At 33.9% G+C, this 16,963-nt stretch overlaps 2 protein-coding genes and 1 pseudogene across 2 annotated transcripts; 2 read left to right on the forward strand and 1 right to left on the reverse strand.

Annotated features, from left to right (window-relative positions):
* Window positions 1–1,612: 1,612 nt before the first annotated feature.
* Window positions 1,613–5,862, forward strand: LOC140973887 (uncharacterized). The gene is made up of 11 exons (XM_073436998.1): window positions 1,613–1,739; window positions 1,947–2,034; window positions 2,330–2,623; window positions 2,994–3,152; window positions 3,259–3,399; window positions 3,478–3,534; window positions 3,741–3,879; window positions 4,978–5,082; window positions 5,196–5,386; window positions 5,486–5,527; window positions 5,612–5,862. The coding sequence occupies exons 1-11, from the start codon at window positions 1,621–1,623 to the stop codon at window positions 5,762–5,764; spliced, it is 1,488 nt and encodes a 495-aa protein (XP_073293099.1). The 5' UTR covers window positions 1,613–1,620; the 3' UTR covers window positions 5,765–5,862.
* A 1,184-nt stretch (window positions 5,863–7,046) lies between these two features.
* Window positions 7,047–8,228, reverse strand: LOC140972595 (probable apyrase 7; annotated as a pseudogene).
* A 456-nt stretch (window positions 8,229–8,684) lies between these two features.
* LOC140973888 (probable methyltransferase PMT23) lies at window positions 8,685–12,485 on the forward strand. Its single transcript, XM_073436999.1, has 8 exons — window positions 8,685–9,321; window positions 9,804–9,953; window positions 10,485–10,755; window positions 10,829–10,939; window positions 11,178–11,352; window positions 11,436–11,678; window positions 11,780–11,974; window positions 12,080–12,485. The coding sequence occupies exons 1-8, from the start codon at window positions 8,797–8,799 to the stop codon at window positions 12,264–12,266; spliced, it is 1,857 nt and encodes a 618-aa protein (XP_073293100.1). The 5' UTR covers window positions 8,685–8,796; the 3' UTR covers window positions 12,267–12,485.
* The last annotated feature ends 4,478 nt before the right edge of the window (window positions 12,486–16,963 follow it).

Consider the following 16,963-nt stretch of genomic DNA (forward strand, 5'->3'; position numbering starts at 1 on the left):
ATTTATAGATATTAACAATTTAATGGTAATTTTTAGTGGTTTTTGAAAATATGTAGTTTTTGGCTATAAATTTAGGAATTAGAGTTATTAACAAAATTATCTAAAAACAACCAAGGTTAATATTGTCAACTTATACAACAAATTGGTTGCAACTTCTAATTTATTTCACATTTTATTCTCAACTTGTTCAATTAAAATTTTTGATGCTCCAAATTATTAAATATTTTGAATTAAATAAAATTAACAAAAATTTTTTATACACCTATATTTTTAGGGATAGCTTAGTTATATATATTGTATATATAAAATAGTGATAATTAAATTTTACAAATGCATTACATTTAATTTTTATTTATTTTTTGTAACTCAACATTTTATAATAAGAAAAGTAATGAATGTATGGATCAAGAAAAGAAGAGATAAAAATTACGGATTAAGATAATTTTACAAAACATTAAATAAAAAAAAATCAAATGAAGTACATTTAACAAAAAGCAAAAACTTGTGTGAGACGGTCTCACGGGTCGTATTTTATGAGACGGATCTTTATTTGGGTTATCCATGAAAAGTATTGTTTTTTATGCTAAGAGTATTACTTTTTATTGTGAATATTGATAGGGTTGGCCCGTCTCACATATTAAGATCAGTGTTCTAAAAAGCCCGCTTAAGCCTCGCTTAAGCGCATTTAAGCTTGAAGCTCGGCAAAAACGCCTCACTTCGGAGAAAGCGGAAAAAAACGGTCAAACTGTAGTTTGACCGAATTAAGCGTAATTAAAACTCTTAATTAAGCGTATTTAAGCACAATTATTCACATTTATTTATTTTTTAATTTTTTTATTTTGAAGGTATGTCATTTTATTTTAAAATAATAAATTAGGTTTATAATTTAGATGTTTATTTTTTAATTTTAATTATGATTAAGCGTGTCTGATAATGATTTGACAAATATTTAACATTTTTAATATGATCTAGTTGCAAAAACAAATAAAGATTGTAATTTTGAGTTTTTTATGCTTCTATAAATATGATAATTAATGCATCAGACTTAAATTTATATATTATTTTATCTATTTATTGGTTTGAGATAATTACAATTACACTAAAAATAAAAAACGTTTTTTCACGCTTAAGCCTGTGCTAATCTCGCTTAAGCTTGAAAAGCTTGGAACTCGACATCCGCGCTTCGGGGCGCTTCACACTTTTTAGAACCTTGATTAAGATCCGTGAGACGGTCTCACATGAGACTCACTCTTAACAAAATATAGAGTGTAAATATCATATTTCCTTTTATGTAAACAAATGAATTCTGATTTTATAACAAATTAACAAAAACAATATGTTATATATTAATTAAAACAAATTTTAAGTAAAATAAATTGTATTAAACATTTTTTAAAGCATTTTGATCGACGATATAAAATGGTCCAAAACCTCATTTTATGCTTTAATTTAATTTAAACAAAATTAATTTTTTTTAAAAAAATAAAATTGAAGTTTAAAATATTTACCCAATGACTGAATGCCATGTGTAGAACATCGGATTCCGCGAACGATGTCGTTTTGGTCATATTTTTTCAAATTTATATCTTTGCTCCCTCAACGAACTCTTTTGGAGAATCCATGGCCATTTCTACGCAGCTTCTATTCCTTGCACTTCTGCTATTATTTTCTGCAGCTGAAAATTTTGCAAATCCCGAAGAGAGTTTCGATGTTCGTAGACATTTATCCACTGTAACCAGGTATCTCTCTTGCAATTCTCGCATGGCATGATTCCAGACTTTTTTTCTTCCATGATTGAGTAAGTTCGTGTTTTTTTTGTATTTGATTGGATGGGATCGTGCAAAGAATAAATCTTGTTATTTGCTACAATAGTTATTTTTGGTGATTTTTCGTTGTTTGGAATGGAATTTGGTTTTAGTTGAATAGCTTACGTATCTTCTATGCAGGTATCTCGTAGCAAAGGATATTTCTGAGAATTCATTTGTGCCTTCAAATTCTCTCGATCATTGTAAACCTATTCACTTAAATCTGGTGGTAATTCTCCTTCAACCTTCTAGTTTGTTGCCACTGAAGCGTATCTTTAGCTTTCATAATGTTGTTTGCTGTTATGCAACATCCACACTATTTATTTAGCGTGTAGTTCAACTTAGCTTCACGGATGATGTTATTTTTATCTGAATCATTCTTTGTACTATCCAGCTGCAAGATTGTATTGTAGTAATTTAGCTTGTTTATTTGAGTTTTACTGCCACTTGCGGCTCAAGTGGTTTTTCCTTACATGTATTCTTGCGCTTTTAAATTAGCACTTGATCTATGCTTGGAATGGCAGGCAAGGCACGGAGCTCGGGCTCCCACAAAGAAAAAATTAAAAGATTTAGTGGCCTTTTCAACTCGCCTGGAAGTACTATTAGGAAAAGTTAAAGAGGACAAATCATCTGCACAGAAGATTCCTCCGTGGTTATGGCGATGGAATTCTCCTTGGGCAGGAAAGCACAGAGGTGGAGAGTTGATTAGTGAAGGAGAAAATGAACTATATCAGCTCGGGATTAGAACCAGAGAGAAATTTCCGGAACTATTTCATGAGGATTACGACCCTGATTTATATCCAATTAAAGCAACTCAGGTTCATTAATAATTGATGTATTGATCTTTACTCGTGTATGAAACATGCCAAATGCTTGCTTGGAACAAATTTTTCCTTGCTTCTTGCGAGTGAAGAACCAAATTATATTTTTTTTAAGGTGTTAAGATATTTCTTCCTCCCAGTCCAGTTTTATTTTTCATGGATACCTCCAGAATCTTCTTTTCTAATATGCATCTCATAATCTACAAAAAAGATGATGTTATCTATTGCTTTGATAATCTTCCTGGGAAGCTTATTCATTAGAGATTGTTGATATGATGGATAACTGTTGTGCACCTTCCATGTCTAACTGTACTGATATAATATTCATGCTTCAGCTTTTGCATGTGTTTTTTTTTTATAATTATAGGTTCCTCGAGCCTCGGCTAGTGCTGTATCATTTGGAATGGGCCTTTTTAGTGGACAAGGAAATCTGGGACCAGGACGCCATCGAGCTTTTGCAGTGACCAGTGAAAGCCGTGCAAGTGATATAATGTTGAGATTCCATGATTGTTGTCAGAACTACAAGGTAGATTATTTCTTACCATTTTGAAGAACTATGTTTGTAGAGCTATAAAAATTATGTTCTCAGAATGATGAATATTGAATGCTACTTTTTTTAAATTGGACTATAGTCTATCAGGAAGGGTCAGGAACCATATGTTGAGAAACTCAAGGAACCTGTACTAAATGAAATAGCTCAAGAATTAGTCAGACGTTGGGGTTTGAATTTCACATCACGGGATGTGTTGTCTATGTGGTTTCTGTGCAAACAAGTAAGAATTGTTCTCTCACTTCTGCTCAGTGCTTCATTAAGAGTGCAACTGCATTTATTTTTCAATTGACTTGTACAGGAAGCATCTTTATTAAACACAACTGATCAAGCTTGTGCTATTTTCAGTCCATCTGAGGTAATTACACTTCATTTTCTCATTTTTAAGCTGAGGTATTTGTTATATGTTCTCATGATATGCTTTTGTATGATCTGACTTCATTCTTAGGTGCGCTTCCTTAGAGTCTATCTGATAAAGGTTTTTAAGTCTAAGCATTAGATTAAGTGATGAAAAAAATTCCATGATGATTCCTACGACTAATCTGTATGATGAATGACTAGCAGGTTGGGTTGTTGGAGTGGGCAGATGATCTGGAGCTGTTTGTACTGAAAGGTTATGGCAATTCCTTAAATTACCGAATGGGAGTGCCTTTACTTCGAGATGTCATTCAGTCGATGGAGCAAGCTGTAAAGGCTAACGAAGGTGCTTTTCTTTGCCATTTTTCTTCCACTACTTGTGTTAAGGGCACAAGGCAGGGGTTTGGCTTGGATTTCTAGAAAATTGTTGGATGTTACATTCATCTGGTGCTTACCGTTAACCAGAAGAAAAATAAGAAATTTGGCATGATTTAATTTGTTTGGGGTGATATAGGCTGAAAAGTGAGTATTGTCTTTTTCTCTCGTTCAGTATGCATATATGCTTGTTTGATATCATTGTCTAGTTTTCTCAACATTCTGCTGTGTGCTAAGTTAATTACTGAAACTGTTTGTTGTCCCACATCGGTGAGATAAAATCCCTGAGAGTTGCATATATGGACTTGGACAATCCTACCCTCTTGAGCTAGCTTTTGGGGTTGAGTTAGGTCCAAGTTCCAATCTTAACATGGTATCAGAGCTCAAGTTCTACCGTTATGTGTTGGATTGCCCATAGTTGGGACACCCGTTCTGCCCATAATTGAGTTATTTGTAAACTTGACGCTCCAGATGTTCATTCCTGGGGTGTGTTAGTTGTCCCACATCGGTGAGATAAAATCCCTGTGAGTTGCATATATGGACTTGGACAATCCTCCCCTCTTGAGCTAACTTTTGGGGTTGAGTTAGGTCCAAGTTCCAACTTTAACAGAAACCATGATATTTTGTCCAGTTGTCCAGATATTCTATTAACTACTGTGATTACTAAACAACAGTTCAATTCATTAAGTTCTCGAGACAATGGTAAGTGAACAAAGCAATATCAAGATCAACATCTTGTTGCTTTATTTTAAGAACGTTTCATTAAGAAATAGAAAACTTTAGTACTAGGATTTTTATTGTGGCAAATAACATTGTAAATCTCTGATGTGATCATGTAACAAACCCTGGAACTTTAGGTCTAATCGGTTCTAGGCTCACTCTTTTCACAGATTGAATGTGCTTAAAATAAGTGGCTATCACACTGGCTTGTCAACCTGTTTGATGTTGATTCTTGGACATCCCATTTTTTCTTATTCACTGTTTAAAAACTTGTGGTTCGAACTGTTATACATTTTGTCCTTTTCTTCTATTCATTTTTTTCCAATTTCTTACTTGTTCTGCTTTATAGAAGGACTTGTTCCTGGAAGCTGTGAAATTGCCAGACTACGGTTTGCTCATGCAGAAACTCTGCTTCCATTTTCCTGTTTGCTTGGACTTTTTCTTGATGGCTCTGGTGAGTGTTTTCACTGTTGAATGTTCCTTTTGTGCTCTCTCTCATGTTTAGCTTTTCTTTAAGACTTCTGTCTTTTGATGTAATTTTAATTAATCATGTCTATTAAATTCCAGAGTTTGAAAAAATACAAAGAGAACAACCTTTGCAACTCCCACCAAAACCTCCCCACAAGAGAATCTGGCGTGGCAGCACAGTTGCCCCTTTTGCTGGAAATAACATGCTAGTTTTATACAACTGCCCAGCCAACAACTCAAGCAAATACTTCGTGAGAGTACTGCACAATGAACACCCCATTCGATTGCCGGTAAGGTTTTCTCTGCCTATATAACAAAACCGATAAAGTTATTACTTGTGCTGGTATTTGGCTTAATCTTTCCAATGATGCATTTGATTCTATGCATAGGGTTGTGATAATTCTGACATCTGCCCATTCGAGGTCTTCAAGGTACTCATGTTGTTAACTAGATTTTGTCGTAAGAACAGTTTTAACGATAATTCAAACGATTAAATTCTATCTTCAATACCTCAGGAGAGAATAGCTGCACCTCATCTAAAGCACGACTACTACTCTCTTTGCAATGTGGAGTCGCCAGAGAAATTAGTTCCAACTTGCAAATTTTCACAAATACTGAGGTGGTTTTTCCCAGGTAATGCAAGGCAGCCCAAAAAAGATGAACTCTAAAACGAATAACTGTACTAACTTGCTAACATCACGTTTTCTGATGATGTTTACAATATAACAATTTATAGTTTCTGTCAAGTCCATCTGCATAGATATAAGGTGTTCCTCTCCCTTGTTTCGATCGGTAAAAATTTTACAGGAGAACATGAAAATGGGTTAAAAAGTATTGAAACAAAAAAATATAAAATAAGATTAAAATTAAGGTCTTCTCGAGATTTAGATCTTCTACTCTGGTGACGCATTTGACTTCTGTGGGAAGTACGGTATGCTGCCTGATGAATAACCATGTGCAACACTACTAGATGAAGAATACAGGGACGATTCAGGGAACTGTATGCTTGCACCACCGAAACCAAGTCCAATATCGAATCTGTGTACTTGCAGCAGTTGGACTCAGGGGAGTCTTAAACATTCCATATCCTGAAAACACAATAATTCATTTGGATTGATGATGTATATACGTCTTCTCTATATACAAAGACAAGAATAGTCCAAAACAAATTGATTATAGCCAATTTGATTTTGGGGACTTTCTAATCCTATGCAACGTGAATATGGGTAGATTTTCTAAACACGGATGCTTCATTTCAAGATTTCCACCTGCCAAATCTTCATTGATGATCTGCGGAAGTTGCTCGATGATGTAATTTCGCTGAAATGGATGAGCCGAGTAAGGGGCTACAACGGATCAAATCAGTAATTTTTTAGTGTTTAGGAATTTGAATGAAGATAATGACTTCAATATTACGTGCAAACAAGAAAGGAACTCGTGAATGGGCGCCGGAAGGGTGTCCGGCGTAACCACTCCGATGCTAAAGTCAGCAAGTTTGTTAAAAAAGATCACAAGCAATATATGTGAGGATATATGTGTGCTTGAGAGTTAAAAATTTTAGAATCCGTAAATGAGAAGTATATCTGCTATTTATAAGAGAAAAAAAGGGTAGGTACCTTGATTCCAGTGCCACTAACTAAGTATGGCAAGTCGGTTGCCCATACTATAGCTTCTGATGACTTCTAGGATACTCCAAGTCCAAGTAGTTCTGACAGATTAGATAGCATATACCACTCATACTCGAGTGTGGTGCAATTCTCGAGGTGGCCCGGGTGGTAAGGTATCCGGGTATTTGTCCGAGAGCCCGGGCTATTGGGTGATCATCCGGGAAGAGAAGAAGTGCCCGGGTCTTCAAGAAAATGCCCGGCGCATTGGCTCTGATATGGGCTATCCAACTATCTTCTCGGGTCATCCATGACCGGGATCCTTATGGGGTATCACTCGAGAAGATGAGCAACAGATTAGTCAAATGCATCATTGAGCCCATATCCAGTAAGAGAGTATGCTCTAAGACGATGATTAACAGAGGCAATGCTCAATTTTAGGCTTGTATCATCATGGTCAATTTGCTCGCCTTCAAATGTAACCTGCAACAACGAGCCAGTGAGCCACCCTAGTCAAGTGCACCGTGTGTTTCCTTAGGAATAGATACTAAGGCACCGGTGTGATAATTTAAAGCAATCCATCCATAATAAGCTTCCTCCATGCTGGTGATAATTTTAACCCGCTCCTTTTTACACAAAAAAGGTGAACTCTTAAGAATCGACCAAGCATTACCAAGGAGCCAATCAGATTCTGAATTCGGCAGTCTGCGAACTCCTGCTGTGGCGTAAAGAAAGAGAGAAATAGTCTAGTGTGAATTTTTAGGAATTTGCTTCTAGCCCATTGGATAAGAGGTTCGATTGCTTTACGGAACCCAGAGATATAATGCACTAATTTGTCAAATCCTGGCTCTGTTTTCATTCTGTTGGAAGCTCGCTCATTCTGCGCCTTCTGGAGACCTTCAGGCAATGATTTTTTTTAAAAAAAAGGAAGATTGCCATCTTTGTTGTGATTAACAGATGCCTGATATACATAAACACGGGTTCCAATGCTACCACAATGAAGAACAACATAAAAGTTGGATTGCCCACTAAACCAAGTTGAGTATAGAAATTGCAGGGCAAATGCAAGACAAGTAAACAGAAACAAGCACAGGAGAACATAGATAACTCTCATCCATTTTTTCTGTTCATATGTAATTCCAGGTGATGCCTTCTCCTTGAGAAAACTTGATCCAGCATTATCTTTTTCAAAGAAAAAAACTTTGTTCTGACCCGGGGATACCTCCACCACCTTCTAGATCAAGTCAGCTATGAGTAGACAAATCTTGAAGGGAAGATGATGGTCTCAAATTAGTCTTTTTATCTAGGCCAGCAAAAGTTGAACCTTGTATAGAACCATGAATAGGTGGTAATCCAGTTTGTACTCTACAAAACTTCACTCCAACCTAATTTTATTACTTCTACCTGCTATATCAAGGAAATGGTAAGTGGATTTTAGCTCATTAATCTTTACCATCTCAAATGAATCCATAAACAAAACATAAATCCTATTTACTAATATCAATTCCATTCCAATTTCACCTCTCATCTTTGCAAGAACAACAATATCATATCCCAAATAGCTAATCAAGCATTATCCCATCACGGCGAAATCACTTAGCATTACAAACTTCAATTCGTAGTAGCCAAATAAGATATCATTAAAATTCATCATAATTAACCTGAAAATATTATATAAACATGCAAGCGATGAATATGAATATTATGATATTAATTATCTAAAACTACAAAAATACATTTGAAATACATCGATCCAAATGTAACATAAGAATTTTTTAAAAATAAATAAATCACTAAACTCATTTTTTCTTAATTACCTAATAAGTAAGTAGTCAATTGATAAAAATTAATCAATTTTTTCAACTATAAATTATCCTCCATCTAACATGCACCAAGATCAAAAAAAATATTGAAAAATAATTTACTTATATAAAATATAATTTCATTCTGAAAATATTTACAATTACCATCTTCTTTAAATAATCTTCGCTACAGATTTTTATATTCCCTCACCTGCAGGGAAGTTCGAGAATCAAGATCCCATTTTCGCAAAAATCTGAGTGAATCTTTCTTTAAACTCCTGCTAAATCCGAAAAATGGCAGTGCAAATATCGGTGCAGAAGCTATTGAAGGAAAGAAAATACCCATTCATATTCGTATTTTTCATTCTTCTCATATCAGTCACTTTTCTCCTCATCTCCAACTCCCAGTCCCCAATCGCCATCGCCAGTGATCTCAATCAATCCAGCCCAGTTCCCCCAGGTTCGGACCCTTTACACGACAACGTGATTTCTTCGAACAATGCCTCCGCAATTGCCAACAGCAGCAATAATAGTGATAATACTAGCTCCGTTTCAGATAATGATTCTGGTGAAAGTGAGGATGGCGCTGCTGTTGAAGATGATGATCAGATGGTGGGCATGCAGTGGGAGTTGTGTAAGGGATCTGTGTCGGTGGATTATATTCCGTGCTTGGATAATTGGAATGTCATTAAGAAGTTACCGTCCCGTCGCCATATGGAGCATAGGGAGAGGCATTGCCCCGATCTGCCTCCCAGGTGTTTGGTTCCTTTGCCGGAAGGTTACCAAGTTCCGGTTCCCTGGCCGAAGAGCAGGGATATGGTGAGATCATACTTTCTTTGGTGGTAAGGGTTGTTTTAATATTTTCTTGGATTTTTTTTCCATTTGTATGAGACATGTTATGATATTTTAAGCTTAAGATTGGATAAAGTTCGTAATTTATGTTGCCAAATTTGATATCACCCATGTACGAAGGGATATTGAATTTTACTCTTTGTTTCCTTCTTTCTGTTTTTTGAGGAGATAATTCTGTTTTTTTGGTTTATATATGCTGTCTGCAAGATCTTTCAGACGTTATCCACAATGTCAATTGCTTTACTGGTTTCTTGGCATGTTGAGTTTCCTTTATGGTTTATGGCTATTGTTTGGGAGTACGGTTGGAAGTTGCAATTTTCTTGTCATTCTTGGGTTTATAACATCAGCTGCTGTTTCTATATTACTTCGATTTCAGCTTGAAATATGATGGTAAATGTTTCGTAGTTTCTAATCTGGAGTGGTTTACCTGTTATCTATTTGCTTCTCAGGTATGGTACAACAATGTTCCTCATCCCAAGCTTGTTGAATACAAGAAGGACCAGCATTGGGTGGAGAAATCAGGTGACTATTTTATTTTTCCTGGTGGTGGCACACAATTCAAGGATGGAGTTGATCAGTATATTGAGTCTATTCAAAAGGTAATGCACTGAGTTATATACTTGGGCTTTTAATTTACCGTCCAAAGTTGCATCAACATTCTTCTTATTCTATTGTGACAATTCTTGTGATAGTTGGTTTGACTGGGGTGTGAGTATGAGGTAAATAAAAGTAAGATCTCTAGTAAAAGCCTTTTGTATGTTATTACTTCAGATTAACATGTATCGAATATCTTTCTTACATTCATAAGTGCGCATTTACTTTGATCTTAACTCAAAGGAGTGTCCACATGTTCGACTCCATTCAGCTAATGGCCTATTCTGAGTTAATTTCCATAGCAACAATTTATGCATTCTTTCATGTTAAATGGTGAAATGATGCTCTCGTGGAACTTTGGGATATGGGTTATGGAGGTGTGGGGAAATATTCATGAATAATTTGGATGACTAAGATTACCTTTCATCGATTTACCATCAGTTAGATATTTGCACTATTTGGTGTTGATCTTGTGTAAAAATAATTAAGCATGAAAGAAAATTGATCATGAAATTTTTGCTCTCTCTTTGCTCCAGACTTTACCAGTGATTGAATGGGGAAAGAAAACAAGGGTAATTTTGGATGTTGGCTGTGGTGTTGCTAGCTTTGGTGGTACTCTTCTGGAAAGAAATGTTCTGGCTATGTCTTTTGCTCCAAAGGATGAGCATGAGGCTCAAATACAGTTTGCTCTTGAACGGGGAATTCCTGCTACTCTCTCTGTTATTGGAACACAAAAATTAACATTCGCTGATAATACTTATGATTTGATTCATTGTGCACGTTGCCGGGTTCATTGGGATGCCGATGGTACTACACTCTTTGCACAATTTGAGTTTAAGTTTTTTCTTTTGGTTTATTGGCCCGTAAATGACAATTACAGGTGGAAAACCATTGATGGAGCTGAACAGAATTCTAAGGCCTGGAGGATATTTTATTTGGTCAGCTACACCAGTCTATAGAGACGATGAAAGATACCAGAATGTCTGGAAATGTTAGTGATTCATTACACTCCCTCCTCCGGTTTCTTCGGAAGAAAAATCCATGGCCAAATTAAAATTCCTTGTGAATATTTGGCATTTACATTCGATAAGGTGTAACAATTGGTGCAACCGACTTCGATGATCATCACTAGAGCTTCATTGCTTCAGTAGTAACGATTCAATAATGAAGTGGGTTGTTCTTTGTGCACGGCTGACATTTCTTGGATTTTGTTAACCTGTTTTTTGCAGCAATGGTAGCTCTGACTGAATCAATTTGCTGGTCGGTAGTGGCAAAAACTTTCTTTGATTCTTCTCAGATTGGGCTAGTTATTTATCAAAAGCCGGTCTCATCTTCCTGCTATGAAAATCGCAAAGATAACAGTCCACCTATGTGTGAGCAGAGCAGCAGGCTTAACAGTTCATGGTAAAGTTCTGAAATTTTAATGGCATCATCTTTATCAAAGTTACCTTCATCATTGCCCTTATCATTTGTTTTCCTGCGAATAGGTACTCGCCTCTCGATAGTTGCCTTGTGCCTCTTCCAAATAACTCACAAAAGTGGCCATCAAACTGGCCAGAAAGACTTAGTGATATACCTCCAAGTCTATCTTCTGAGCCTGATGCTGAAGAAACATTTAAAGCTGATACCAGACACTGGTCTGCGCTTGTCTCAGAAGTTTATCTCGAAGGTCTTTCTATAAATTGGTCGAGTGTGAGGAACGTGATGGATATGAATGCACATTACGGAGGGTAAAACCAACATTTCACTTGATCTTTCTCAGACCCCAAGAAGTTCGTTCAGGTTTCTTGCTTTTGTTAATATTTACCATTCCTTCTCATGCTGGTGCCAGGTTTGCTTCTGCCCTCATAAATTTGCCATTATGGGTGATGAATATCGTCCCCATTCATGAACCAGACACTTTATCTGTCATTTTCGATAGAGGGCTGATCGGTCTTTACCACGACTGGTGTGAATCTTTGAGCACCTACCCACGAACATATGATCTACTGCATTCCAGCTTCCTCTTTGGAAATCTGACCAAAAGGTACCACTGAAGCTGTTTTTTTTCCCCTCATATGCTTCACGCTTTTTTGCATGATTTCAATTTACACAAGATTTACCTTTTTTGGCTGTAACATTCTTCTTCCAGATGTGATTTGATAGAAACGGCCGCAGAGATAGATCGTGTATTAAGACCAGGCGGATACCTACTGGTTCAAGACACCATGGAAATGATTAACAAGCTTACCCCAATTCTGAAATCCCTCAACTGGTCTGTAAATGTACACCAAGAACAGTTTCTTGTCGGAAAGAAAGACTTTTGGCGACCCGGATAGAAAACGAGTATGTACAGATCCCTCATTCTATACCTTGTTTAATCTTTGGTTCAATCTACAGCGTATCATCTAAAATACAAAGATCATTTTTTTCTTTGGTTTTGGGAAGAAAACTGATTTGTGTTCATATATGTTTTCCAAGCGAGTTTTTTTGTATATTATTGAACATTAAAATTTCCAAAAGAAACGATAAATGGTATTGCTTTATGTTGAATTTGATTCATATCATCATATGCACAATAAATATCTCTGTAATTATTGTGACTTTGAACATTTTGATCGAAAATTAATAATTGTGCCTTCAAATCTTCGCATGTCTGCTTCTAATTAATGCACTCAAAGCTGGTGAATATTTAAATAATAATAATNAGAGTAATATGATTATTTAAAAATTCAAAAGTTTATATAAAAATATAAAATATTTTAGTATTTTAAAAAATTTAAAAATTGGATGAGATTTGTAGTTACAGGTGAATTATAAATGTACTAAAACAGATCTGTTGATTTTTTTAATTACTTTTTTGTACTTTGAAATAAATATTTATTAGTCGTTTGGTTTGTCTGATAAATAAATGATAGGATAAACGAAAGATAATAACGGGATTGACAAATAATTTAAATATAGTGATAAATAGTATAGTATGAGATAAGACATGATACTTGGTATGATTTTAATTTTTATAATGACCAAAATACCCTTCATCTCAAATTTCTTTTTTCTTCTCCCTTTTTTTTAATACTACATTTCTTTTAACAAGAATATATTAAAAATATTTTATTTTTTTAATCTTTTTATAGTTATCATTCAATTATATATTCTTAACTTATCCATTGTAAATGTAATTATCTTTATTTTACTTCTATACGGAAAATAAAATTTCAAAAGAATATATTTATCAAAATTACAGCTAAATCATAACATTTTAATAATAAGTTAGTAACAAAGGAATGTTAATATTGTAAATAGTAGGTCTCTTATTATACAAATTCGAATTTTTTTTCGTAAGACGAATCAATTCGATTCATATTTAAAATAAAAATTAATATTTTTATTTAAAAAATATTTTTTCATGAATTATATCTTATTGTTATTAAACTCGTTACGGAGCTCAGGCCCGCTTCTAGACCCATTAAGTGGGTTTAACTCGGGTTGAGCGGATTCATAGAACGATAAATATACAAACCCATTTACATTTTACATTATTTATCATCCAATTATATAAATCAAACGTTATGATATATCTTGGTTGATTTTTAATTTTTTAACCATCCGATCCAATTATTATATATTAATATTAATTTAATGAGTTAAGTTTACTGTATTAAATGTATATCGTGTTGTGAGGAAATTATAATTTATCTTGTGCATGAAATATAACAAATATTTGATTATTTTTTTACATTAATTTTAAATTTTGTGTGTGGTATCGTACTAATATTTTCTTGATTTTATTTTATACATCGTCAGTATCATTGTCCATCTTATTCGTGTTTTGTGTCCATAAACATGGATTGAATCGTGTTTAGATCGGGTGATTGATTAGAAGAGGGGTTGAATAAACAATCATACTAGTTTGTTCAAAAATTTGGTTGGATTAACAACTTTGAATTTAATAATTCTCGTCAATCAGATAAATTTTGTACGGAAAGAAGCTAAACCGACATATTGAACACTCAAAAATGTCTAAGCAAGAAAAGAAACAGTTGGGTTATCAAGGATAAGACGACTAAAAGGATGTTCACTAGAAAACTTTGATATTACAACTTTGTAATAACCCGATTCAATAAAGCTTTATCACTACCTAACTGAAACTCTTAATTTAGATTACTTACTTAAACAATACTAACAGTACACTAACTATCATTTTACAAGTATTTCGAAATGAAAATACTAAGCATAAATTGATCCTCAATTATCTGAGATAATACTTAAGCATGTGCTAATAAATTTTGAAAGCAGTTGTGTTATTGGAAGCTTGAATATTTGAACTTATGGAATGATTCCAGAGAGCCTAACTAATTTATAATTTCCTTTATTATAGACTTGGATTCAACGTTCGGTAAAGTCAAATATTATATTTGTTCCAAATATGGTAACCGTTAATCTCGTCTTTTTTTACATCATCATCCTTTTTGACAATTTGTATATTGTATGTAGTGCTCACGGATTTCTGACAAATCATAGATTGTTGATACGGAATACTTCATTCAATAATTCAGTTTTTTAACTCTGAATAGTCTAACTAATTCCTCAAAGAATGTTTCTTCATTTACTTAACATCTTTTAGTTCAGTTGGCTTTCAGCTATCAATTTGGTAGACCTTGATATCAGTTAGATTTTCAAACAGATTTTGTCTTATAATACTTTCAGTTTAGCTCATGTTCATTTCAGTTCATTTTGGTTTAGTTTGTTAAATCACCAAAACTTAATTGATCTAAAAATTTCTCCTTTTTGTTTTAAAAAATATGAATTATAAATCTTAAATGATCTTGATACACAACAATTGTAGATAAATTGATAAGCTAGCACTATCTTCTATGAAAATATCTGTGAGGGCTTGAGTTTTTACTTGACTCAGTTGATCTATTGGAAAATTGTTCCCCTCTGTGACTAACTTCTCTCTCTTTGTCAACATTAGGGGTTTTCAAAATTTCAAGAACCGAGCTCAGTTGAGTAGACACTATATCAAATTTTTAGGAGAGATCTTCACAAACTTTGTCTACCTTAACTGCTAGCTCGTGATCGGAGGTAGAAATTTTTCTAGAGAAAGTCTAAGCATTAAAAACTTGATATTTTTTCAGTTTGTTCAGATAGTTAAAAATTCCAATAACTTCCTTGGACATCTGTGCTACTTCTTTTAGCAGTTTGTCTCAAAAGCTTTCTAGAGAGTTTTCAGTGTTGATCTATCTTCTCCTCATATTGGTGAGACTTGAGGTGATGGAAGCCTGACTTGCAGTGATATTGTCCAAAATGTGGTCTTCAGAGATGCTCCGTTCTGGAGACAGAGCAACACTTGGAATGTCTTTAACTAATATAGGTTGAGATACAACCATGGAGAGATTTGGATTTGAACTGGAGGATGGTCTTTATTCAATCAGCATAATCGTCTGAGCTTGAAAAACTTGTTCATTTTGCAATCAGACTGAGTGATTGCAACTTCAATCCCTATCTGATTTTCTAACTCTTGAACAATCTCAGCCACTACTGTGTGCTTTGGCTTGCTGATTGGTTTAGAAAATGCCACATCTCCAACTTGTTTCTATATTTCTGTAAGAGTTTCATCATTTGATCTATCAATGTTGAAAACTTCATGAACGAGAGCATGTTCTTCAAGTTCATATTCGTGTAAACCCTTAATATGTTGTTCTGCAATATAATGCACAACTTCATTAATAGTAGCAAGGGAAATTTACTTGATTAGAGGAGAAGAGGCTGGACTTTGACGAGGCTTACTGGATAAAGATTCGTCCTCCTGTATCGTGTCTTCACTTGGGTTGAAAAAGACCTTATCAGATTTTTCTTTAGAATGGTGTCAACTGCTATTAATAACTGATGGTCATTTTCCCAAACTTTGATTTTCATCTAAAGAGTAATTAGATCTATGTCTAGTTGATTAAATACATCAATATCATTGAAATCAGTTGGACTGGTTGGACCATAGTTGGCTCTAAATTCTACACAGATTGCAACAAACTTTTTAATTCGCAACAGATCCATCAGACAGTCTCTGTGTTGAAGTGTTTCCGCAATCACCACGATCTTGACTTGTTTCAGAATTTTTTTTTTCAAGAGAACTAACCTTATTCAAAATAGTTTTTCTTCAGTTTTGTTAATCATGTTTTGTATGATTATGTATTTAGATTAAATGAAGCTTTATATAGTTTAAAACAACTATCACGACCTTGATATGACACTTTATCACAATTTTTGCTTAATCATAGTTTTACAATAGGTTCAATTGATAAGATTTTATTCATTTTTTGTGCATCTAATTAAATATATACATCACGATATATTTGATTTATTATTAATATTAATCTTCATACATTAAATTTTAAGAATTTATTTTCACTAAAAGTTATCAATTTGTGTCTAGTTTAGCTCACTCGGATATAAAATCTTGGATCCGTCCATGTATGTGTACATATTTGAATGTGAATATTATATTTGATATCTTACCGTCAAAATAATTACTTATTTGATAGAAATAACATGAAAACAAGAGACTAAAGGAGTGTTAGGGAAAACACACTTCTTAGATTTTAATTGAATGAAAATATTTTGAGGTGTTTGTGAATATTTGTTTCTGCTTCAATTTATGTATTTTTAGGTAGAAGTTAGATTGATATTTTTTTTTTGCTTCTATTTTTTGTTAATGATTTAAAAATATAATTTGACATTTTTATTTTAAACATTTATTTTTTAAAAATATTTTGCATTTTTCAAAATTTTCATTTCTATTTTTTTATAATATATATTGTATATTTGTATACATTTGTCTTTTGTGAGACGGTTTCACGGATCTTTATTAGTAAGACATGTCAACTCTGTCTATATTTACAATAAAATTAATATTTTTGCATAAAAATAATATTTTTTATGGGTGACTCAAACAAAATATCTGTCTAATAAAATTGACCCGTGAGACCATATCACATGAATTTTTATGAGATTTTTATCATGTTTTTATTAATCT

The sequence above is a fragment of the Primulina huaijiensis genome, chromosome 3 (assembly GCF_012295235.1).
Source record: "Primulina huaijiensis isolate GDHJ02 chromosome 3, ASM1229523v2, whole genome shotgun sequence".
Taxonomy (NCBI): Eukaryota; Viridiplantae; Streptophyta; class Magnoliopsida; order Lamiales; family Gesneriaceae; genus Primulina; species Primulina huaijiensis.